The sequence below is a fragment of the Podarcis vaucheri genome, assembly GCF_965113315.1.
Source record: "Podarcis vaucheri genome assembly, chromosome: 12".
NCBI classification, from domain to species: domain Eukaryota; kingdom Metazoa; phylum Chordata; class Lepidosauria; order Squamata; family Lacertidae; genus Podarcis; species Podarcis vaucheri.
Window position 1 is genome coordinate 61,160,191 of NC_138750.1, and position 25,468 is coordinate 61,185,658.

The following is a 25,468-nucleotide window of genomic DNA, read 5'->3' on the forward strand; positions in this document are numbered from 1 at the left end:
TGCAGGCTGCATAAACCTCTTCAAGTGTACTTCCCTGTAAAGGGCTGGGGTTAGGGTTAGGGTCTGCAACTTTTGACTGAGTTTGGTAGCCAGCTGTTTTTACCAGTAGCCAGCCATGCCATTCTTGCACCAGTTCCACAGGGGCAGGCTGTATTCACCGCCCAGCAAAGTAGTTTGCAGGGAAGGAGCAAGGGAGAAAGTGCTGCACATTCTGTAGCAACCTGCAGGGTTAGAAAACCAGATATATAATCTTATCACCAAATGGCAGCTTAAACCTGGGTTACTGTTGCCACAATGGAATGCCTAGGCACCTTTTTTGCAGTGGGATTTGTTGTTATTGTTATTCGTTTAATTTTGTTTTTATAGCGCTATATTTTAAAGGAGAAATCTGAAAGCGGTTTACAAGACATTAAAACATCAAATAAAACAAAATCAAGCTTAAAAGAAAATATTTCAGATCCTTCTCTAAGTGATATTTTGCTTTCCCCAGTTGCCAGCCTGGCATCCGGAAGTCTCCATGAGGCCACAACTGGACCTGTGTGAGTAGCAAAATGCACCTGGCTGGTTTATAACACTGGCAGCCTGTGAGCCTAAATATGGGAATTTGTGAAGGTCTATCCCACCTCAGCACCGTGACTGGCTTTCAAATGGCTTGTAATTCATAAAGTGCACAAATACAAAGATTAAAATAAAGCCTGAAGAGAAGTTAAAAATACAAGGAACAGCAGCATAGTACTTGCTTAAGTACATCCTGCCTTTCTGAGCAAAAGTAATATCAAGGTGGCGTACTGTTTAAAAACAAATGAAAACAATTCAAAATACAGCAAAGCAGTAAAAACAGATGATTTAAAGTGGGGATGGGGCTGTGGCCTTCCAAGTGTAGTTGGACTCCCGAATGGTCCAGACAGCATGGCACAATGGCCAGGGGTGATGGGAGTGGTTGTCCAACAACTATAGGGATACAGGTTCCTCCACTAGAATTCTACAGGATGGGGTTTTAGTGTGTGAAAACAGTCCAGATCCAATGATCCCAACTCTAGATGATGGCGACATTAGGCGCCATCCTGGCATCTTCACTTGGGTCGCAAGCGTTCAAAGGCCAGGAGCAAAATGCACCTGGCTCCTGGCTAATTTCAAACACTGCTTATTGGTGGCAGATCTTCCTGCTGCAAAACCAAAGCAGGAGCTTGCGCCGCTATGGCACATATGCAACATTCATCTCTCTTGGCTCAGCTTTCCCTACAAAGCTAGGGAACAGATGGCAGTGTGGTACTAGGCAGTTTACACACCTGACAAGGGAAACTCAAGGGAGAGAGATTTGTTAAAACCTTCCTCTGATGTGCACCTTTTGGAAGGTGACCTTATTTGGCTGCCTCTAGAGATGGCCCCCACAAAGGCAGCCAGTGTTCAAAAGGGCTGCGGCTTCCGATAAGAGGCTGTCGCCTCCAGCGTTCTCAGGTGTCCCCAACGTCGCATTTTGTAAAGTGGGTTGGTCGCATTCCAGCCGCTTCTTTCCAGCAGCGTAGCTAGGCAAGCAAGACACGTGGCTTGGCCGTGTTGCACGCCCCGCGGTGTCGCCCCCCATGGTGTGCCGCCCAGTGCCCCCCGACCCCCCTAGCTACGCCTCTGCCTCTTTCTCAGGGACATCAAGCAATTGAATTTACAAGGTGGCAAAGCGAGCTCCCCGCTGGTGCCACACAGCTCTGCCATTTCAAGGGCCTTAAAGAGCTGGATTCGCATAAATTAAGACGCTTTTACACACACTGAAAACAGGCTTTGCGGAGATCTAATCCAGCTATTCCAACGGGGAAGAAGACTCCTTCCTGCACGACAGCATCTGGGAACAGGGATGCTTGCATAAATCAAAACAGCTTATCTGCAGAACAGGGCTGAGGAAACCCCATCAAAGGACCCAACTGTCTTCAAAAAGCAGCCCTAGCTGCACAGACAAGAGCTAAATGAAAAACAGGCCCCAAGAAGGCAGCTCGCGCCGTCCCATCTCCCAGAGGGGTGCGGGGCTTCCCTTCACTCTTCTCGCTTACAATTCCCCCTCAAGCTAACCAAGAGGAGTGAGGCTCCCTGCACAAAAGGATTCAGCTCATGGATAAATGGAAATCAACCGGGCCATTACCACTGTCCGCGAGGCCAGATGTGCCTCAGCACAGCTGCCCACAGCTCTCCCCGCCCGCAACTTTGCAGCACTTGAGCTGGAGGTGGTGGTGATTGCCTTCTGTCTCTGCAATTTGGAGTACTGGCTCCCTGCACATTGCGTAGCATTTAAACATTTTAGCTTTCCTTCCCCTCCCAACGCACAAACATACACCCCTTCAAAAAACTCCTTTTATTTTAAGAACCTGGTTTTTAAGAGTGCAAAACGAACCAAGATGTCCAAAGTCCGTAATCCTGGCCCAAATGATTAGATGGTACTTACATCTGGCTAAAGGATCAAAGGATTGGGGGTTTTTTTATATAAACAACCCTTAGAGCCACAGCACGCCCTAAAAAACAGATAATCCCGAGCGAGGAAGATGGGGCCAATATATTAAGCCTAATCACTCCCCCCCCAAAGGAATGCCTCGGAAACGTGCAGCCGCATGATTTCACGCGTAAGGGCACAGCGATAAAGGCCGCCAGAGGAGGGTTGGACAGATGGTTCGGCCTGCTCAGCGCCCCGTCTCTTGCTGCTGCTGCAAAAGAAAATGCCTCAAGGAGAACCAGGCAGTGCAGAGTACAGATCTGTCTTGCCGCAGCCAGACCTCTACAGGAAGGCTGGTTGCTCGAGGATGAGGCTGTGTCCTTCAATACTCTGATCCAATAGCCACTGATCAGGCATCATGCCTCAGTCCCAGCACATACATCCCAACACCGGGGGCAAGCTGCAGAATATGTTACACTGGAAATGGGCTGGGCGAAAGAGGAATAAAATGGAAAACCCAGCAGGCACAGGAGATGGATGTATTAATTCAAATTATAATGTTCTAATGCCAACAGGTTCCAAAGCACAGGGCTGTTCATCAGGAGATGAGGGAAACCAAACATCTATGATCATTCCCAAAAGGTTTGAAGCAGCCTGGAAGCAGGATCAGGCCAATGGCCCATCTAGTCCATCATCCTGTTCATACAGGGCCCACCTAGATGTCCATGGGAAGACTTGGTCCAAGGCAGCTTCTATGTAACCAATGGACCCCTTACATTCTTACTGGTGGGATTTAAAAGGGGGATTAGAGAAATTCAGAGAGAATAAAGCTATCAATGGCTGCTGGATGGGATGACTATATGCTACCTTCAGGATCTGAGCAGCATGAGCCTTTGAATCACCAGACTCCAAGGACAGAGATTTTACCCATTTCAGTCTCAAGCACTAGAGCAAGCTATGTGCCAGTTCTTTGAGAGCACCATGAAAATTTAATTTCATTTTCAATTTGTGTACCGCCTTTCTCTATTACTATACGCAAAGTGGTTTACAAGATAAAGAAGCAGCAAAATAAGACAGCAAAGATCACACACGTAATAACAATCTGATCCAATACAAAAAAGTCACAGTAACTTTAAAATAAACAACTTATATCAAATAAAGCAACATTCAATTATCCATTAGAATGTAATAGTAAACAGTAAAATTAAATACCAGCAAATGGCACTTATCAATTACAATAAAGAATTACTAAGTGATAATCAATAAAAATAACCACAAGCTACAATGCATAAAGGTAAAGGTAAAGCCCTGTCGTGGACGACTCTGGGGTTGCGGCACTCATCTCGCTTTATTGGCCAAGGGAGCTGGCATACAGCTTCCGGGTCATGTGGCCAGCATGACTAAGCCGCTTCTGGCGAACCAGAGCAGCGCACGGAAACGCCGTTTACCTTCCCGCCGGAGTGGTACCTATTAATCTCCTTGCACTTTGATGTGCTTTCGAACTGCTAGGTTGGCAGGAGCAGGGACCGAGCAACGGGAGCTCACCCCATCGCGGAGATTCGAACCGCCAACCTTCTGATTGGCAAGTCCTAGGCTCTGTGGTTTAACCAACAGCACCACCCGCGTCCCATAAAATGCCCCAAAACCTACAAGACCATGTAAAAGGATCAGATGGAGAAACAAGGACACACAACTTATAAAATTGTTTTTTAAAAAATATCCCTGAACTCCTCTTCCCCCTTCCTAGCTACTTCTGCTATTCTCAAAGTCATGGTCTAGGAAAGGGTCCCAGGGCTGGGGGCTTGGGGGCAAGGCAGGTGGAAAAGCCATGGCCTGGTGGGCAGCAGAAAGTCTATCCCATCCAGAGGTTAGAGTGCACTTTGTTAGACACCCACAATCTTTCATCTCAAGCATGAAAGTGCTTCTCTCTACCAAACTTCCAGCCCCAAAATCTTCAAGGAAAAATAAATGTTGGCTGCATGAGATTCATATTACTGCACGGAGACGGGGAAAGGAGAGACGCAAGGAGACATTTCAGGCACTTCTGCTCAATTCTTCCAATCTCTTGTGAGTCTGTTGTTGTCGCTCTGCTATGGGGATTTGGATACGCTGCAATTTACGTTCACCAAGAGAATATGACCAGCACCCTCTGCTGGGCACTGGAGAACTTTAAATGTTCAAGCCGAGCTAGATCAGAAATTTGGAATAAGGAAATTTATACAAAGGAGACCCTAACAAAAGTGTGTTGGAAGAAAAGGATAAGGGTGAGGAGCGTTTGGCTGCTGAAGCTGCAACTCCAGCTGCTTCTCGTTGGGTTGTGGGGTGAGGAAATATTACGGCTTGCAATTTTTTCTCTTCAGTTCCTTCTCCCGTCATGCACCGCCTTATCGTTTTATGCAATAAATTGGATATCCCTCCACGACAACTGCCTTACTTTATCTGCTCAGTGCAGAGTTCAAACTGCCATCTTTATTGGGACGCATTGTTAATCTCTCCTCGTTGCCCCGTCAAAAGTTAGGGGCAGCACATATCTGAGCTGCCTCAAGAACCAACCCAGGGCCAATCTTTCTGAGGTTAAAGCAGAGGCGCTGAGTAAGCACGGCTTCCAGGAGGGCAGGAGGGGGAGATGCAAGGCTTCGCCTGCTCCCCAAGCAATCCCCTGGCATTACATAAAGGATGGAGTAAGAGGATTAGCCGGCACTTGTCAAATTATGACATTCAGCCACTTGGTAAGACCAACTTGCTGGCTATTATCCCCGTGGGAGGAAAAAAAATAATGTCGTCCCAATGATGTGTTAATGGGGAAGGGAAGAGATGCACAGCGGCCCCAAAACGCTTTTGTGCAAGACGAAATCCTGGCCAATTTCTGTTTGGATTGGCAGCCCCTCCTCTCCAAGCCCAAGCCCTCCGGGTCCAGGTGGGACTCCATCTGACCGCTCCTTAAGCCTTGTCTAATCTGGCTGAAGGATTTCAGTTAGACACAACCCCCTCCCGAGAGGAGATGGGAGGGTTAGATCTTGAAGGGTTGTTTACAGCCCTGCCTGGACTGCGTGCAGGAAAACGGAAGGGGGCGCCTGCACAAGTTCTTTTCCCACAGATGATGGTCCAACAGCAGAAAGCCTCTCTTCAAATTCCCCAGAAGGCCAGTCCTGCTTTGCTAAGGATCGAGACAGCGGGACAACACAATCACACCACTGAAGCCTGCACAAATGGTTAGGGAAGTGTCCCGTGTACAGCCTCTTTGCAGTGGGTTATTCCGGCATTGCAGGGGGGTGGGCTAGATGGCCCTTGAGGTCCCTTTGCAACTCTACAATTCTATGACTCTACATGCAGCTGCCTCATAGGAGTTAGGCCACCAGCCCATCTGGCCAGAAGTATCAACTCTAACTGGAAGTGGTTCTCCAAGGTCTCAGATCAGGAGCTTCCCCTCGCCTGTTACCAAAGGTGCTTCAAGAAGAGATGTCACAAATGGAACCTGGGTTGCTTCTGCATAGGAAGGAAGTGCTCTTCCTGCCAGGGGTGTGTGTGTGTGCGTTCTGCTTGGCTCCTGCCTTTCCCAGATGCAGCTCCAAGCAACATCAACAGCAGCTGGAGATGCACACCAGGTTTAAACGATCCTGACAGTACATCTCAGAACGGTGCCGGAAATAGAGTGCTGGGCTCTTGCGATGGATGGCTGAGTTCAAGCGCTGCCTCTTCCGAGATCATTGGGCAGTCTTCCCCCCCCCACCCCCCGCAAATAATCTTTATTAGTTTTCGGGTTATATACTCCACATACACTTGTGTAGCATTTTAAATTTATACTTGCTCCTAAGCACTGACTTCTCTCCTTCCTTCTTCTGGTTTTTTATATCATGTATAATTTTATTGCATTGTTTTCATCCATTTTGTATATTGTTATTCATTTTCCGTATTTGTCCATAGTATATCCATAAACAAATACCGTATTTTTCGCCTTATAGAGCACACCTCATTTTGGGGGGGGGGGGAATGAATAAAAAAAAATTATTTCCCCCCCACCGCAGGGCTGGGGCGGGGGAAGCCCGAGTTTCCTCTGACCCCAGCCCCCAGAACAGGCTGCTATCTGCAAGGCTTGCGGACACCTGCACAAAGCACAGGGCGCCCTCCGGAGGGCGCCCCATGCTTCGGGCTGCAGGCTGCTGCCCGCAAGCTTTGCGAGCCCGTGGGAACTCCCGCCGGGCTTGCAAGGCTTGCGGAGAGCTTCCTGAAGCCTGGAGAGCGAGAGGGGTCGATGCGCAGCGACCCCTCTCGCTCTCCAGGCTTCAGCGAAAGCCTGCATTCACCCCCATAGGACGCACACACATTTCCCCTTCATTTTTGGAGGGGGAACAGTGCATCCTATAGGGTGAAAAATACGGTAAATCCTCCTGTTTATACAATTCTTGTTGTCTGTATTCATTTACAACTACTGTTAGTTATATTAATCTCCTTATACATTTTGCTTCTTATTATTTTCATTATCCATCACTTTTCTTAATCTTTTCCGTTGTGAGGTTTATTTCCAATTCTACTGGTTTCACTATTTCATTTTATCTTTCCTACATACGACGTAAATTTTTCCCATTCTTTTTGAAATGTTTCCTCGCCCTGTTGTCTAGTTTTCCCTGTTAATCTGGCTATTTCTGCATATTCCATTATCAATCATTGGGCAGTCTTAGGCATTGTCGCGCAATGAGCTACTTAGCCCAACATCAGTAAAAAATACAAATTTAGGGGTGAGTTGCTAAGCTTGCAAGATCTACCACAAAGGCACACCGAGACTGCAGCCTTAAAATGGGTTCCAGAAGCCAGCACTGCTTCACTCTTATACAAAACTGAATAGGGCACACTGGTCCACAGCTGGTGCCAGCATTGCTTCTGAATGCCAATCGTTGGAAGCCACAGGAGAGGGGAGAAGGCTCCTGGGCTCAGATCCTGCTTGCTGGTTTCTCACAGGCATCTGGTTGGCTACTCTGAGAACTGGACCCTGGGCTAGGTGGGCCATTGGCCTGATCCAGCAGACTCTCCTTATGTTCAGGTAAGGCACTTTTTGGGTGTCGTGGACCAAATTCCCTCAGGGGTAACCAGAGGGATCAGAGCCAGCAGTATAAAGAGCCATTCCACAGAACACAGGATGTGTGTGTGTGTGTACTGTATTTTTTGCTCTGTAGGACGAACCACTCTATAAGACGCACCTAGTTTTTGGAGAAGGAAAACAAGAAAAAAAATATTCTGAATCCCAGAAGCCAGAACAGCAAGAAGGCTCCCCCTGCCCTGAAGAGGCTTCATGCGGCTAAGCCAGAAGCCAAACAGCAAGAGGGATCGCTCTTGGGAAAAGCCCCCAAGAGCCGTGCTCCCTTTAAAGAGTGTGCAGGGCGTGTGTGCGGCTTTGGGGGGCTTTTCCCCGAGGAGGGAGGAGGGCAGCTTGTCAGTCTCTTCCTCCACCTCCCGGAAAAGCCCCCAAGAGCCGCGCTCCCTTTAAAGAGTGTGCAGGGCGTGTGTGCGGCTTTGGGGGGCTTTTCCCCGAGGAGGGAGGAGGGCAGCTTGTCAGTCCCTTCCTCCACCTCCCGGAAAAGCCCCCAAGAGCCGCGCTCCCTTTAAAGAGTGTGCAGGGCGTGTGTGCGGCTTTGGGGGGCTTTTCCCCGAGGAGGGAGGAGGGCAGCTTGTCAGTCTCTTCCTCCACCTCCCGGAAAAGCCCCCAAGAGCCGCGCTCCCTTTAAAGAGTGTGCAGGGCGTGTGTGCGGCTTTGGGGGGCTTTTCCCCGAGGAGGGAGGAGGGCAGCTTGTCAGTCTCTTCCTCCACCTCCCGGAAAAGCCCCCAAGAGCCGCGCTCCCTTTAAAGAGTGTGCAGGGCGTGTGTGCGGCTTTGGGGGGCTTTTCCCCGAGGAGGGAGGAGGGCAGCTTGTCAGTCTCTTCCTCCACCTCCCGGAAAAGCCCCCAAGAGCCGCGCTCCCTTTAAAGAGTGTGCAGGGCGTGTGTGCGGCTTTGGGGGGCTTTTCCCCGAGGAGGGAGGAGGGCAGCTTGTCAGTCCCTTCCTCCACCTCCCGGAAAAGCCCCCAAGAGCCGCGCTCCCTTTAAAGAGTGTGCAGGGCGTGTGTGCGGCTTTGGGGGGCTTTTCCCCGAGGAGGGAGGAGGGCAGCTTGTCAGTCTCTTCCTCCACCTCCCGGAAAAGCCCCCAAGAGCCGCGCTCCCTTTAAAGAGTGTGCAGGGCGTGTGTGCGGCTTTTGGGGGCTTTTCCCCGAGGAGGGAGGAGGGCAGCTTGTCAGTCCCTTCCTCCACCTCCCGGAAAAGCCCCCAAGAGCTGCACTCCCTTTAAAGAGCCGCGTGGAGCGTGTGTGCGGCTCTTGGGGGCTTTTGCCCGAGGAGGGTGAACGGACTGACGGCCTGCCCCTCCCCAAGAGCCCCACACACGCTCCACACGGCTCTTTAAAGGGAGCGGTGAGCAGAGCAGCTCCATTTGCTCCATAAGATGCACACACATTTCCCCTTACTTTTTAGGAGGGAAAAAGTGTGTCTTAAGGAGCGAAAAATACGGTATATATCACTCAATCACTCACTTTCTCTCCCACACACCTCTTTCTTATTTCCCAGAGAACAGATCCCTTCCAGCTCCCAAACCCAAGGCTTCTCCTTCCTCGCACACAGGAAAACAGATGCCTGCTAGCCTCCATCAGAATAGTAGTAGTAGTAGTAATAGTAATAATAATAATAATAATAATAATAATAATTTTTATTTATATCCCACCCTCCCCAGCCGAAGCCGGGCTCAGGGCGGCTAACAATAATAAAATAATACAACATTCTAAAATCATTTCATATAAAATTAATTCAATTTACTGCAATTTACTGCAAGGACTTGCCTTCCTACTTCCCAGGTTCACACTGCACTTCCTTCTTGACTTCTGGGCTCCACCAACTCATGGCTCCCTGCAAAATAACGGGGCTCTTTTTACCTCTCCCCCTACCCGATTTCTCACCCTGCTAATCCTTCCCAAAACATTTCAGCTTTCCCCTGCATCTCTCTCTATAGGGTCGTCTCTCTCACTTCCTTCTCTGATCCTTCTCATCCAAGCCAGCAGCAGACCTGATAACTAAGAGAAGACATGTTGCATTTGGAGAGCTGGACGGTGCATCAAATCAGCTTGAGGGACACATAAAGGCTATGAGTTCTCCACCCCAGACCATCTGATTCACAATGATGAATATTCTAACACAAGTTTACGTTCCCAGACAAGGCAGCCAGGTCTTTGGAAGAATGCTGTCCCCAGAAAAGTAACATCTCAACATCTATTAGGGCCATACATCAGGTATTTCCGCAAAGATCCACCCAGCCCTAAGTCTGATGAAACAGAGGTGTCTCATTCAGATCCAGAGGCAAAAGTACCTAGCTAAATAGTTACACACATGGATGTAATATTTTTCTCTCCTCCAGGACTGATCTCATTTTGCCTCAAGAAAGGGGGAAATTAGTAAGAAGGAAGAGAGCGGAAGGCAAGAGGCGTTCCCAAAATTCTAGAACCAGCAGGCCGAAAAAGAATGAGATCACCCCAGTGCAACCCTTGCCCCATCCAGGATCCTTCACACCAGAAGATGAACATACTTCCTCCTCCTTTCTCTGACAGCATAAATCTAATAAAGGGTTCAGTATCAAGTTAGTAAAATAATTCAGAGGGATGAAGCAAGCAAGACATTGTTCTCTCCAGAGCGACCAGATAAACCTTACTTTGGTCTGTCCAAGTCTCAAAATGGGGTATCTTATCAACCAAAACCCTTAGCCTTTCCAAGGTAAACAAAATTTCCTATTGCTTTATAACTGTTGATATTACTCTGGTGGCCAAGAAAGAGAAAAGAAGGGAAAAAATGTCAGGAAGCCACCAGTTTAAAGATCCTGAAATACTCAACACTTCCGGGTTGGCGCCATCGCCGAATGGCGGACTCTCTCCGAGCTCCGGAGGGAGTCGGCTCGGCAGGGGCTGGGTCCTACCGCGCCGGCGACGCGGGGACCCTTAAAAACCAAGGGCACGGAGCCCGTGGACATGGTGACTCGGCTGGCACCGTTAGCGCCCTCCCGACTCGTGAAGGAGCCTTTTTAAAGGCTACGGATCGGGTGCCGGGGAGCGGCGTGGTGCTGTGAGTCTTCTGCTTCCCCTGCCGAGCGCAGCCGCATGCCATTCGACGGAGAGCGCTGGCTTCTTCCTTTGGAAATTTGGACAATTGGCGACAACCCGTGAGTAATTGGGTAACCGGGTACAAAAGGAGAAAAAAAAGGAATTTTTTTCGGATTCGGTACGAGCGGGGGGGATCTAAAAAGGAAGTCAGTCCCCCCCCTGATTGTAAACATGCTAAAACAAGGACTGGGAAACCAAGATCGATTCAGAAGCTTATTGATGACAATTATTAACTCCACGATGGGAAACTACAAGAATTGTGCTGGAGGAGAAGAGTTGAGGGTGAGAGGAAAAGGCAACCCCCCCCCCCGGGAACCGGGGTGATTCGGAGAGCCTGGCGAAGAGAGACGGAGGATTTGACAGCTGTCAAAGGAGCTGTCAAAGCTAGAGAATATAAAGAGGATTTTGTTACAAGTATTTTGCTGGCTAATTTTGTTACAATTTGATACAATATGGATATAAACTGTCGGGGGAAAAGAAATAACAATTGGACTTTTGGATTAGAGGATACAAAGTTACTGCAATCCCCCTAGAGGGGTTTTGGGACATTACAAGTGTCGTACGTGGAAAATTACTCTGGGATGTGTATAGGTCTTATCTCCTGGGAAAGCTGTAAAACTGAAACATTATTTTGTCTACAGAGGTGACCATAATACAATAGAATCTTCTATTGAAGCAAGGAAGGAACTGGACGTAAGTCTATGTCCCTGAATAACAAACCTCTGTAGAGGCACTAAATTTTGGAACAAGAATGGTTTAACAGCTGAACAAGACAGAAACCTGAGAAAGTAAGAAATAAAAGAGCAAAGAACTAACTACGACACGGAAAGAACAACAGGTGGAGCAACAAATGATTAAGTAAAATTAAAGGCCTCTATTAGACTGGATTTTTGAAGTTAAATAATATTAAAACAACCAAATCTAAAGAAACCGGCAAGATGGACTGAGAAAAATTTGGCTGTGGACTTAAGATCTCCAGGCCAACAACATACAGACAGATGGACATGGGGAATCTAAACCGGGGAAGGGAGGGGGAATCTTAGAATCCAAAGGCTATGTAACCAACTTATTGAACTTTTCTATATTTTCTATCCTATATTCTTTATAACTTTGATCTTATACGTTTTTGTTTTTTTCTTTCTAAGAAAGGGGGAACTCGTGGAAGGAAATGAGAGATAATCTTGGGGGGGAAATCTTGTTCTATTATAAGATGAGGAGTGATGTTAAGATTGTGTAAATTCAAATTGGCTTATGAGTAAAATATACTAGGTTTAAACTGGGAATGAGAGCTTGTGGAACCAACTTAGGGAAAGGGGAATACAGCCGGGTGGGGAAGGAGGGAGTCCCAGAAAGAAGGTTATGAAAAGAATGGTTTAAACATGTTTCTCTTTTTTCTTTCTTTATTCTATTTTTTCAATTTTTCTTATTCTGTCATAATTGGAAATTTCAATAAATATGATTATAAAAAAAAAAATAAAGATCCTGAAATACTGTACCCTTCAGAACACTTTTTTTCCAATTGTCATGGGCACAAAGACTGCAACTGAAGCATTAGAGAAACCCCAAGCATGTCTGTTTCACTTCCAAAGCAAGAGGGATAATAAGTAGGTGCATAACAGCCCATCTGTCCTTTACTAGGACAGACACTCAGTACATTTGGAATGCATAGACTGGGTTCAGCTACTCCGTAAAATACTATATACATTAACTCATTTCACCCTGCTCACGTTAATTTTCTCTCTGCAGCCCATTCCACTATCCCAAGTTGGGGACACAGGCAAATCATGTAGCCTGAGAACTAACAAGAAGTGGCCTCTCCTGGTTAGTGCCCCACAACAACTGCAGAGACTGAGCTGTGAGCCAGGAAACCCCCAGTTCAGACCTCCCCCCTGCCATGATCACACAGCAGGCCTTAGGCATGCCCCCACCATCTCCACCAGCCTGCTTAAGAAGGGGCTCTTATCACTGACCTACCTTGTAGGGTTGTTGTAAGAACTGCAGGGTACATACCCGAAGACGTCTCAAGTGCTACATAAAAAGCTGGCATTGTAAGCAGCCACACCTGTCTTGTTGCGCCTGCCAAAGCAGCCCAAATGGGCATGCAGAAATGAACTCCAGCTTTCGCGCCCTGAATATGCCTTTCAGCTGACAACAGTTCCTAGCAGCTTGCAAAATCTTTAGGCACAATTGTGAGCCTCTCTCACCTGAGGCCCACCACCTTGTACCTCTTATTCGGCGCTATGAAGCTGCAAACCTTTCGGTTTGGTCCCAGTAAGCTGGTCAGATTCTCACCTGTCAGACACAAGCAGGGAGACAGTGCAAACGAAATCTAAACTGCAAACACTGGAGTCCCCTTCAGAAAGAGATCAAGGCAAGAGCTTTGCTAGGGAGCCTGCAATATTTCACTTCCCTTGAAGTTCCCCACTGCCCCCTCCCCACTCCCGAGCCCCCCACCCCCGGCCGCCTTCCCCAAGGGCTCGCCAATCTGTTTCGGTTTTGGAAGCTAATATTAGGTATTTTCCCTCGCGGGCGACACAATTCAGGCGCTCTCGGGCGAGACATGGCTAGTCTCACCACAAGAGACAAGTTATACATCCTGACACAAGATGTATGTTTACTTTTAAAGAAAGGTTATATAAATAAGGGTTCTCTAAAGACAGGGCCTTGAGCATTATTGCATAAGCCGAAAAAGAGGGAAGAAACAAGAGACTGGGAAGTTAGGAACTATTATTTACTGTACTCAACTTAGGAAAGAGGAAAAAGGGAAAAAAGGGCAGAGGTTTTATGAGCTGAAGTTAATAAACTTGCATGGGGTGGAGCAAAGCATTATGGGGCTGGATTAGTTGACCCTTGTGGTCCCTTTCAATGCTACAACTCTATGATTCTAGCCTTCTCCAACTTGGCGCCCCCCCCCCCCGATATTTTGGACTATGACACCATGCTGGCTGGAGCCAGTGAGAGTTGTAGTCCAGAACACCTGGAAGGTGCCAGGAGTGGGAGGGATGGTGTAAAGCATGCTGTGGTCTCAGTTTAAGGACATAAAAGGCATGGCAAGCACAGGAAGAACACATGCGGAGCCACAGAAAGAAAAGAGTTCAGCGAAAGCATCCTCAGCTGACTGGAGAGCGGAAGCCAGACAGGAAACAGTGACAGTCCAGACAACAGGCAATGACAGGAGGGTGCCCAAAGAATTGCAGAAACGGGAGGAGAGAGGAAACAGACCTTGGATGGCACCAGCTGGGGTACTGGGAGGAAGGAGAAAGGGGAGGGGATGGCGAGGCAAGGCAAGGCCTGAGAGGGAGATGATGCAATGGAAGAAAATGCTGCTGCTTCCTGTCAAAGAATGCGCTGTGATGCATTATAAGGGTGCGCGAAGGTGATATTATGAAGGGAGCATCCAATCCATCCATAATTTTGTAATTTTATGTTGTGAACCGCCCTGAGATTTGCAGGTGAAGAGTAGTATACAAATTTAAAAAGAAGAATCATAGAATCATAGACTCATAGAGTTGGAAGAGACCACAAGGGCCATCGAGTCCAACCCCCTGCCAAGCAGGAAACACCATCAGAGCACTCCTGACATATGGTTGTCAAGCCTCTGCTTAAAGAAAGACCTCCAAAGTAGGAGACTCCACCACAAGAGGAAGAAGAAGAAGAAGAAGGAAGAAGAAGAAGACAAGAGAAGTGTTGTCGGAGGAGGACCTGGGAGATGATGGTTCAACCCTCTCTACTCAGCCATGAAGATCAATGGGTGGCCTTGAGGAGGCCTATCACTGCCCCTCAGCTGCACCTACGTCACAGGGCTCTTGTGGGGATTAAGTGAGGAGTGGGGAGAAGCATGAGCTCCTTGGAGAAAAAACTGGGATGTAGATGCAGCAAATGATGACTCCAAAGCAGCCTCGACTCCAGAATCCCCTAAACTTTCCAGGAAACTGGGGTCTGCCCAGTAATTCATCATTCCCACTGGATGAACAAAAAATCCACACGTTTTTTGCCTACATCATACTCAAGGCCAGGCATAGGCAAACTCAGCCCTCCATATGTTTTTTGAGACTACAATTCCCATCATCCCTGACCACTGGTCCTGTTAGCTAGGGATCATGGGAGTTGTAGTCCCAAAACATCTGGAGGACTAAGTTTGCCTATGCCTGCTCAAGGCCATCCAGAGTTGCCATGATCACCTGAACAGGATATAGTGACAGTTGCAGGAGCTTCTGGGCTTGAGGACATTAACCTTTATCTTGACAAATCCTACTTCTCCTCTCCTCGTCCCACATTGCAGCTATTAGCAATACCCGGCACACACACAGAAGGTACCACAGGTAGGCCAAGCAAAGACGTTGCCAACAACACACCTGCCCACTCATCGCCTGACCCTTGCTTTCCTGAGCAGTGGAAGAGACAAAGAAGAAAGGGCAAGAAAACCACCCCCACCCACCCTCAGAGGATGCTACACCAAAAGTGCTGTGCCCTTCCCAGGAGGCATGGCTGTGTTGGAAGACATTGCACCATTGACTCCAGGGCTCTTCTGTCCACTGGGCACCACACACCCCCAACCACACAGCCCAAAGCATTCACAGCTGAGCTTCACTTACGCTCTGCAGGGACGTTGTCAGCATGGGGTTTGGTTTTCGCTTCCTGGTTCCCAGGCTTCGGGTCATCGTCGTCGAGAAGAGGGACATAGTCCGTTTTGCCAACCGTTTCCCCAACCATGTCGTCAAATTTCTCCGCCTCCAAGGTGGCAATGAAATCTCGCTTCACTTCCTCCTCGATCTGCGGCTGTGGCTCCGTCAGGGCGTCTGCCAGACTCAGGTTGTGGTCGAAGTCAGCCATGGTTCACACCTTTGCGGACTAAAAGAACTGGGAAAGAAAAGGAGAGAAGAGGAGGAGAGGAGCCATGAGATAATTTTGTCTGTCACAGTGAAGTTCATTGGGAGGTTTGGGACAAGCCACTCTACAGACACAATCAGTCTGAAAAGTACAGTGGAAGAGACTCAACAGACTAAGTCAACGAGGATCAGAATCATGATGATAAAAGTCAAAATAATTCAGGTATTTCCTGACCTAAAGAGAGATAGGTGCACCCAAATTGGCTGCGCTCCAGCATTTGCCAACCTGGTACGCTCCAGCTGTTTTGGACTACAACTACCGTCTGGCTAAGGCTTATGGGAGTTGTAGTCCAAAACAGCTGGAGGGCGCAATGTTGGCAATGGCTGCTCTGACACAACATGGCTTATGATCAAATCATGCCTTTGTCCTACTTACATGACTTAACCATCTTCTGCAGCAATTTGGCTTTTCTGCCACATTCTGTCCACTTATAGACAAGAAGGGGGAAAAGCTGACAAGCACTGGTTTCTGTTTCTTTCACTCGGTACATGTGCAAGGACACTAAGCGAGACCATTTATCTGCAAAACGAAAACCTGGTGCAGGCAAAATGCTGCCCGATTACACCACCCTGATCAAGAAATACACACACACACACACACACACACATATATATATATATATATATATATATATATATATATATATGCTTTCGTAGATTTTCACGGGTACAGGAATGCAGGTTTTGGTGTCTTCGGGTGTCTTCCCGTGTAAGAGTCGGGGTGTCTGTGCGACGTTTCGACGAGGTCTCACTCGTCATCTTCAGGCTGGTGCTTTCGGCTTCTTGTTACTGGAACAGAGCAGAGTCTGGTGTTTGAGTTCCTATAAATACTGTTGAGGGGTGTGGTGTATAGCCTCCAACGTTCTGGGCAAAGAGGAAGTTCCTAGATTAGTGTGCCTTTTCTTCTTTTGTTCCTTAATTACTTGAGGGATATCTTGGGTGATTTCATGAGTGGTATTCAGAATATCACTGGGTGGGTCATTAAGTGTAGATTAGTTGCTAAAGCTTTCGTGTCTTGACCTCTTGAGCTTGTGAAGAGTTTTTCTGAGAAGATGGCTGTGCTGCATTTAGTTGTGCTCTGGCTTGGCTTCGTGTATAGCAGCACAGCCATCTTCTCAGAAAAACTCTTCACAAGCTCAAGAGGTCAAGACACGAAAGCTTTAGCAACTAATCTACACTTAATGACCCACCCAGTGATATTCTGAATACCACTCATGAAATCACCCAAGATATCCCTCAAGTAATTAAGGAACAAAAGAAGAAAAGGCACACTAATCTAGGAACTTCCTCTTTGCCCAGAACGTTGGAGGCTATACACCACACCCCTCAACAGTATTTATAGGAACTCAAACACCAGACTCTGCTCTGTTCCAGTAACAAGAAGCCGAAAGCACCAGCCTGAAGATGACGAGTGAGACCTCGTCGAAACGTCGCACAGACACCCCGACTCTTACACGGGAAGACACCCGAAGACACCAAAACCTGCATATATATATATATATATATATATATATATATATATATCGGACTAAAGTGCCCGAATTTTCCAAAAGCACAAAATAAAATAGGCAAGCGTTTGTCTGTGGGGTAGAAAACCCATGGTGCTTGCCCATCTGGGCAGCCATGTGGGAATGTGCAACTACCTTAATGTGTTTACTAGATTATTCTGGTGAGAGTCAGGAACGCATTGTCTGGAGCCAGAGTAGATCCCCCAATGCTTGTGATGGCTTGACAGCCCTTGGCGCCCAATATCAGGCCCAAAAAGCAGCAAAAGCTCCACTGTGCCATATTCATAACATCTAGCTATTTAAGGACCATTCGGCGCTGCCGCCACTTCATGGCTCTTCCATTATATATGAAAGTGTCTGAGAGAGGGCTGCGAATTTAGCTGAGAGATGAAACACAGGCATCAACACGTATTAAGTTCAGATTTTGCTTTAAACCAGTCTTTTTTATATGTATAAAAGCACCATAATTTTAAATTGCATTTTAAATATTGATTTTAATTTGTTGCTGTTGTCTGAAAGAGCCAAGACACCAAAATGAAATTTGCTCAACACAAAAAATACAAGCTATGCACCACCTGGTAAAAAAAGTCTATATTCAGAATTATAGACACAGATCAAGCTGCCAGAACTGCCACTTATAAGGGCTCACATAAGACTATCTGAATAAGGAATTATGTTCTCGGGAATTATGTGGGAAAGGCAGAGGAGAAGATGGCACAGAAAACCATCTCCTTTCTTGCAGAGCACACACTTTAGGCTTCTCTGCAAACATATGGAGGCTGCCAGATACTAATAATTTTATCTTCATTCTGACTGGTTGGAGTCTCTCCTAGAGCCGCTGCTCTAATTTTTTAATTGGAAATGACGGGGTATGTGATCTGCAGTCCCACACCAACAAACATAGCCAAGAGCCCCCTACTCTTGATCCTCTCCCATGAAAGCAAATATTCCAGAGAAGCAACAGTTCGTTTTATTTATTACAATCAGCTTTGCTTTGCTTTGCTTTGCTTTGCTTTGCTTTGCTTTGCTTTGCTTTGCTTTGCTTTGCTTTGCTCTGCTCTGCTCTGCTCTGCTCTGCTCTGCTTTGCTTTCAAATTGCTTCCAAGCAGTGTTAGAAACTCAGATATATAAACTAGGCACCAAATGGCTCCTTATACCAGAGTTACTGTTGCCAAAACGGCATGCCTAGTTGCCAACTTGGGCCATTTTCAGTACAGTGGTGCCTCGCAAGACGAAAAGAATCCGTTCTGTGATTCTCTTCATCTAGCGGTTTTTTCGTCTTGCGAAGCAAGCCCATTGACGGATTAGTGGATTAGCGCTATTAGCGGCTTATCGGATCAGCTGATAAGCGGCTTAGCGGCTTAGAAAAAGGGGGGAAGGAAAAAAAACCCCGCAGGAACTCGCAAGACATTTTTGTCTTGCGAAGCAAGCCCATAGGAGATTCGTTTTGCGAAGCACCTCCAAAACGGAAAACTCTTTCGTCTAGCGAGTTTTCCGTCTTGCGAGGCATTCGTCTTGCGGGGCACCACTGTACAACTTTTGGTTCTTGAAATTCATTCTGATTGCGCAGATAAAATATCATGGATAGAATTCTACAGGATGTGTTGCTAGCGTGTGAAAACAGTCCAGATCCAAAGATCCCCAGGCACAAACCTACAGGTGGTGGAGATATCAAGCGCCATATTGTCTCCCAGGCATCTTCACTTGGTTGCAAGTGGCCGATAGAGCAGCTGGTGAATTTTGAAGGCTGCCACCAAGGCAGCTTACAACAGCGGGCATGCAGTCAACAGCTCACAGACCAAAGTCAGGCCAGGACTAACTTCCGCGGGGACCCAGTACACAGATTCAAATGGCTCTCTAACAAAAGGATGAGCATCTTTCTTCCCCATTTGGAAGAAGTGGGAAAACCTTCTGCGACAGTATTTTGAGACTAGATCACTGAGGGCACATATCTGCATTAAAAGGGGCTTAAGCTTTAGAAATTATTGTTACTGACTGTGCTTTTGAGATGCTGTGGCATTTTTATTTGGGGAAGGGAACCACCTGAAAACACTGTGGACAAGGTGGGGGATTTTATTATTTTAATAAAATAATCCCTCTCCCCAAACTGGAAAAAACCCCAGGTCATTAAAGTTCAATCTATTTCAAGAGCAAAGGGCAGGCAGGCGGGGATGAGCTCCAGCATCTTGCCTGCCCGCTGAATTCCAACCTCCCGTATGGAGATTACTCTTTACATAATGAGTGATGTATATCCTTCAAAATCGCGGCAAGGCCCATTTATCCCTTCCATAGAGGAGAGCCTGCAGCCTGCAGTTTCTGTCCTCAGATGACTCAGCTCATGTCAATAACCTCTTTTTTTAAGCCACTGTTACTTACACTGGAAGGAAAGCTTCCCCCAATCCCCGCCCTCCATAACCTCCTCACCAGCAGCCCAAGAGTTAACTAAGCCACTCCAGTCAGTGCAACAGGACCAAAGCCATTTTTCGACCTAGGAGATCCATTTATAGTCAGAACTCCACCATCATTTCTACACCTCCTCGGGTGAAACTGATGTGATAAACCCATTTGCCCAGCTGATTGGTTATTTCCTAAGTTCCTCCTTTAGACACTACTTATGCCACAGAGATCATCGCACTTTCAAGATGTGGTACTAGCATGGACAGGAGATGGCCGGATTTCAGAAGCTGCCTCCTTCGAGCTCAGTGTTGTCAGGGTTGGAGACTAGGATCTCTCCTGGCCATATCTGGAGGTGCCACCAGGGACAGAAACTTCTGTCTGCAAAGGATCCTTCCATAAACGTTTGGGTGCCTCTACATTTAAAGGCTATGCAGACAAGAGGATTTAAGTGCCTACAAGCCAGGGCAGTGCAAATATGAGAAAACCTGCCAAAATATTCTCATCTCTGAAGCTATTAAAGCGGGCTGGGGTAGGGAGGAAGCTCTAATGGGGAAGAGCTGGTACAACTCAATAACCAAGATCATTTCGCTCTTCTTGATGGCTCCTGTGCATCTTTGTAGGAGAGGATGTTGAAGAAGGCAATAAATTTGATAAAGGGTGGAGTGGCAGCATGGACCCAAAGGGAAGAAACTGGGCCAGTTTCCATTAAGCTCAAAGAGAAGAATTGCAGATGAGGGCAACTAACGCCCCAATGTCCAAAACCCTCTCACACAGAGGCAAGTCCAGAAAAAGACTAATGTCCATGCGCTCCAACTGCAGCAGATTCAGGCTGGGTCCCTGGAAAGGTTTTGGTAATGCAGAGAGCCCCCCCAGAGGTACTGCAAAAGCTCCCTCCATGACTTCTTGTTTCTTCAAAGAACATACCAGATGGGTGTTCAAAAAATGGCTTAAGGGTCAGGCTATGCCCAAGATTCAACACATAGTTCTGAGTTGCAAACTCAACAGCCACAGGCTCAGGGCATGAAAGACAGAAAGGAGGTTCACCCTTTCCTCATCTGCTGTGGTCGCCATGAAAATCCACACACAGAGAAACTTTCTGTTTGGTATGTGCATATCCTAGTCAACAGCAGCACTTGGGGGGGGGAGCTTGTTATGGTGACCATGCGGTGGGAGCAAATGCTCAAATCCACTAATTTCCTCCTCACAAGCAGTGCCATTTGTGTTTAGTCTTGACAAGGCACTGAAGTTTGCAGAATCCCACCACCATGAGGTTTCAGGAGGGGAGACGTTCAATATCCAACTCCAAAGATATGGACTATTTGCACCACACAGCCAGGAACAGCAGCAAATATCCCCAGGAGCAGCCTTGACCCAAGAGGAGGAAATCCGGATGCACAAACCACACAAGATCAGTTAGACAAGGGGGGCCATGGGGTCTAGAGGCTATGCCTTTCCTATGAGCCCATTCCAGTGCTTAAAACAGGCTTCCTCAACCGCGGCCCTCCCGATGTTTTGAGACTCCAATTCCCATCATCCCTGACCACTTGTCCTGCTAGCTAGGTATCATGGGAGTTGTAGTCCCAAAACATTTGGAGGGCTGAGGTTGAGGAAGCCTGGCTTAAAACCACACAGGAGAAAGCACACAATATCTAACTTCACCTGACAAGATTGATTTCTGCTGTGGGTGGAGCAATGTACTTCCTTCACCACTGGAGGCAGTACAGCTGGGAATCACAACTGGGGAGAGTGCAGATCCACTCAGGTCCTGCTCGCAGGATTTCCATGGGGATCTGGTTGGCCTCTGTGAGAAAACGATGCTACAAGATAGGGCACTGGCCAGATCAAGCTGCTGGGCTTTGAACTGTTGCAACCGGAGCACTTATTCCAGCAAAGGGTTATGGGGATCTGTTCGCCAAGTGGGTGGGTATCTTTTGGAAAGCATCCTGGATACCCAACACTATGGGAAAGTTGCAAGAATATTTCAGCGCTTCCAGAAAACGCGGAGCACTATTCTGTAATGGTGTATTAACTGCTGCGCCAGGTCAGCATCGCTAACTGAAAGGATTCAATATGTGCTCATTAATCTTGTATTATGCCGCATCTTTTAAGCGGATGTCTCTGATGGCGTATGAAACTGGCAGGCAGGGCAAGTGTGCATGGCATAAACGGTACCCCGGGAAAGGGCAAGCCTGAAACGATTTAGGAATGACAATCTTGGGTACTTCTTGGGAGTTTATGTCATTGAGCTGGAAGTAAAGATGCTGCCTTGGCTTCTTTTCTTTGCGGAGCGACAAGGTTAAGAAACCCATGCAGTCCAAAACCGAGACATCCAACCAAGCTTAAAAGGGTGATGCTCATCAGCAGCTACCTGTTTCAACTCAAATGAGGCATAATCGGCCTAAAGCCCCCCCTTTTTTTGCATCTGTGAAGGCAAAAGCCCAGAGATGTTTGTCAGTCAACTGTCCAGGACCTCAAGTTCAACCACAGACTCCACAGGCTTCCCCTATCCTAAACCAGATTCCTATTACACATATACCTCAGGAGTTCAGGCAATGCTATAAGGACAGTACTGTGTCCACTTCTGGGTACCACAATTTAAGAAGGATGTTGACAAGCTGGAAGGTGTGCAGAGGAGGGCAACCAAGATGATCAAGGGTCCGGAAATCAAGCCTTATGAGGAATGGTTGAGAGAGCTGGGTATGCTAAGCCTGGATAAGGGGAGTCTGAGAGGACATATGACAGCCATCTTCAAGTATCTAAAGTATGGGTAGGCAAACTAAGGCCCGGGGACCGGAGCCGGCCCAAACGCCTTCTAAATCCAGCCCACGGACGATCCGGGAATCAGCATGTTTTTACATGAGTAGAATGTGTTCTTTTATTTAAAATGCATATCTGGGTTATTTGTGGGGCCTGCCTGGTGTTTTTACATGAGTAGAATGTGTGCTTTTATTTAAAATGCACCTCTGGATTATTTGTGGGGCATAAGAATTCGTTCATTTCCCCCCCCAACATATAGTCCGGCTCCTCACAAGTTCTGAGGGACAGTAGACCAGCCCCCTGCTGAAAACGTTTGCTGACCCCTGATCTAAAGGGCTGTCACATGGAAGATAGAGCAAACTTGGTTTCTTCTGCTCTGGAGGCAAGGACCCAAATCAATGGATTCAAGTTACAAGAAAGGAGATTCCAACAATATGAGCTTCTTGAGAGTGGAATGGACTCTCTCGGGAGGTGGTGGACTCTCCCCTCCTTGGAGCGCTTTAAGCAGAGGTTGGTTGGCCAATTGTAATGGATGCCTTAGTTGAGATTCCTGTATTGCTGGGGGTCGGGCTAGATGACCCTTGGGATCCCTTCCAACTCTACAATTCTATGAAAACAGGAAAGCAATGAGTAATGCCTGGCACCATCTACTCGTTTAACCTCACGCCACGATTGAGCTGTATACTTTAAATAAAAAACCTAATACAACCCTTCAGTTTGTCCCCTTTTTCCAGGTCTGTGCACTGCCATCTTTGTCTTCCTTTCCCATATTTCAAACCCACCACTTACCGGCCCCACTGTTTCTCTTCCCACATTCTTGCCCTTTCCAGGGTGTCCCTTATGCCTGAACTGCCACCCTCTTCCCCTTTGCATCAAGCCACTTCTCTCCTCAAAACAAAACACTTGATTCCTCTCTAGCAAAACAGTTTCTGTCTCCATTGCTTCGCTTACCCAGTACTCATCAAATCTCCCTCATTCCCTTGGCTTCTTCACAAAGATCAGGGGCAGGGACGCTCCACTGCGATGCTAAGCAACTGCAAAGCTATTAGCATCACCTCATGCAAGCTATTGGGAATAGAAAGCTTAGCTATGATGAGATGCAAAGAGGTCCATGGGAAACCAAAGCCATCACTCGAAGGCATGATGGCTGGCACAGAGAGAAGAGTTTGGATTTGATATCCCGCTTTATCACTATCCGAAGGAGTCTCAAAGCGGCTAACATTCTCCTTTCCCTTCCTCCCCCACAACAAACACTCTGTGAGGTGAGTGGGGCTGAGAGACTTCAGAGAAGTGTGACTAGCCCAAGGTCACCCAGCAGCTGCAGGTGGAGGAGTGGAGATGCGAACCCGGTTCCCCATATTGCAGGACTACCGCTCTTAACCACTACACCACACTGGCAGAGGAACCCCTCTGCTCCGTGCAGTCTGGGTTATGGACCTTTAACACCTGCAAACATCAGGCACTTCAGGGAAGGCCGCATCCCTGAGCCAAGGCTGGCCAGGGAGTCCCCAAACCTGGCTAGCCGCCAGGAAGATGGGAAAGGGCCATGGTCTTCACAGTATGCCTCCACAATGGAATTTCTCCACTTTGCCTCAAAATATGTTAGACTCTTGTTCAGCTGCCTGGAGGCAGCAAGGCAGGCTGAAATGTCCAAGTTAGAACTATGGCGGATCTCTTTCCTTAAAGAACTCTGTGTGTTTGATAGAGTATAGCATATAGATATTATATACTCAATTCAGTATATAATAATAGACCCTAAGGGATTCTCAAGTATATCTTTCACTTTAAATGAGGTTACTCCTTATAGATTTTTTGCTTGAAAAAGATAGCTGAGTTTGAAGATTAAATAAAGTATTCGTTTCTAGAAAGTGGAATTTTTTGTTGTTAATCTTGGAGTGGATGTTTTGAACAATTTTCTATGTATAGCTGACAGAAGAATATGAAATTCTCTTATTTTCTTTCCTTTCCTTTTTCTTCTTTCCGATTGATTGATTGTTTCTTTCTTTCTCTCTTTTATTCCTTTCAGTTTGTGCTTTTATTTAGATTAGGGTTTTTTATCTTTGATAGAAAGATACTGGATACTAACCTGTGTATTTTTTTAAAGCGCTAATAAAATCTATTCAAAACAAAAATAAAAATGTCATGTAACTTAATACAATTGGTGCACACCAATTCCATCTTCAAAACAGTGTTTCTAGTATCATAGTATAGAAGACTTAAAATGTGCTGAACTGTGGAAGCTTGGGCTCCATTCTTCTTTAGTACAGAGCATGAAACCCTAAATTAATGCCAACAAAAAATAATGTTTGCTGATCAATGCTAAAACCTACACACACATCAAGAGGGAGATAAGCGCCATGTCAGTTTGAGTTTGCCTTTTAAGGAACCCAATTAATTATCCACCTATTTTCCAGAATATTGGCACTGATCTACACAGCTAGTCCCACAAAGGACTAAGGGGGAGTTGCCAGGGATTCTAGTCTGTCAACAATGAAACAGAACATTTCGCCCAAGGAGACAGAGGTGAGAAGTTTACTGCTGATAAAAAAAGAATGTTTCAGACTCCTGGAAAAAGTGATGGTTCTTCCCACTCTATCTGTCTGCTCACTAATGCACTAGGAGATAAAATGGTTTAATGAAGTCTGTCTGAGTGCTGAGATTTCTTCTTGTTAATCAAGAGACGGAAAGGCATTCAAGGCCAAGCATTTTGTTTTGTTTCAACTCATTTCTAGATCTGAAGATTCCCAGACGCCCAATTAACAATTCTTTCTATATAAACTCCCAATTTCCTCTGTTTGACAAAAAGACGGGGAGGGAAGGATATTCCATTAGCATTTTATAAACTCTGTTTGCCAAAGCGAATATCAGCTTAAGAGAATGTCTCCTTTGTTATTTTGGAAAGCATAAAGACTCTTTACCTTTTTATAAGACCAAACTATTAAGATCTTATAAAAAGGCAGGAAGCAGTTAAGACGGTAACATGCCACACTCATTATACTAGAAGCAGGACTTGCAATTTCCAAGTGGTAATTATCAGTTTTTCATTCATGGCACTTGCAAGAAAAATGGAAAACTATCAAGTTATACTAAGTTAACCACCCGGCTGGGTCTTGAACTGCCTTTTTTTGCTGCCGATACACCCTCAAATGTCGCATTATTTTAGAACTTTCCTTGCTGAAAGCCATTTCATGGAAGGGACTGCAAGGATCATCTAGTCCAGTGTTCCCCAACCTTGGGCCTCCAGCTGTTTTTGGACTACAATTCCCATCATCCTTGACCACTGGTCTTGCGAGCGAGGGGTGATGGGAGTTGTAGTCCAAAAACAGCTGGAGGC

The 25,468-nt window shown here is 46.8% G+C and overlaps 1 protein-coding gene and 1 long non-coding RNA gene across 16 annotated transcripts in view; one reads left to right on the top strand and one right to left on the bottom strand.

Moving 5' to 3' along the window:
* Positions 1 to 25,468, bottom strand: part of LOC309514805 (uncharacterized protein) — a 214,980-nt gene that overhangs the window by 138,887 nt on the left and 50,625 nt on the right. For all 15 annotated transcript variants that reach the window (XM_082192105.1, XM_082192104.1, XM_082192111.1 and 12 more), the window contains exon 3: positions 15,179 to 15,443. In XM_082192105.1, coding sequence (XP_082048231.1) covers positions 15,179 to 15,416 — 238 coding nt within the window. In that variant the 5' untranslated portion in view covers positions 15,417 to 15,443. The remainder of the gene's footprint in view (positions 1 to 15,178; positions 15,444 to 25,468) is intronic.
* Positions 1 to 25,468, top strand: part of LOC309515150 — a 227,725-nt gene that overhangs the window by 56,375 nt on the left and 145,882 nt on the right. The window lies entirely within an intron of this gene.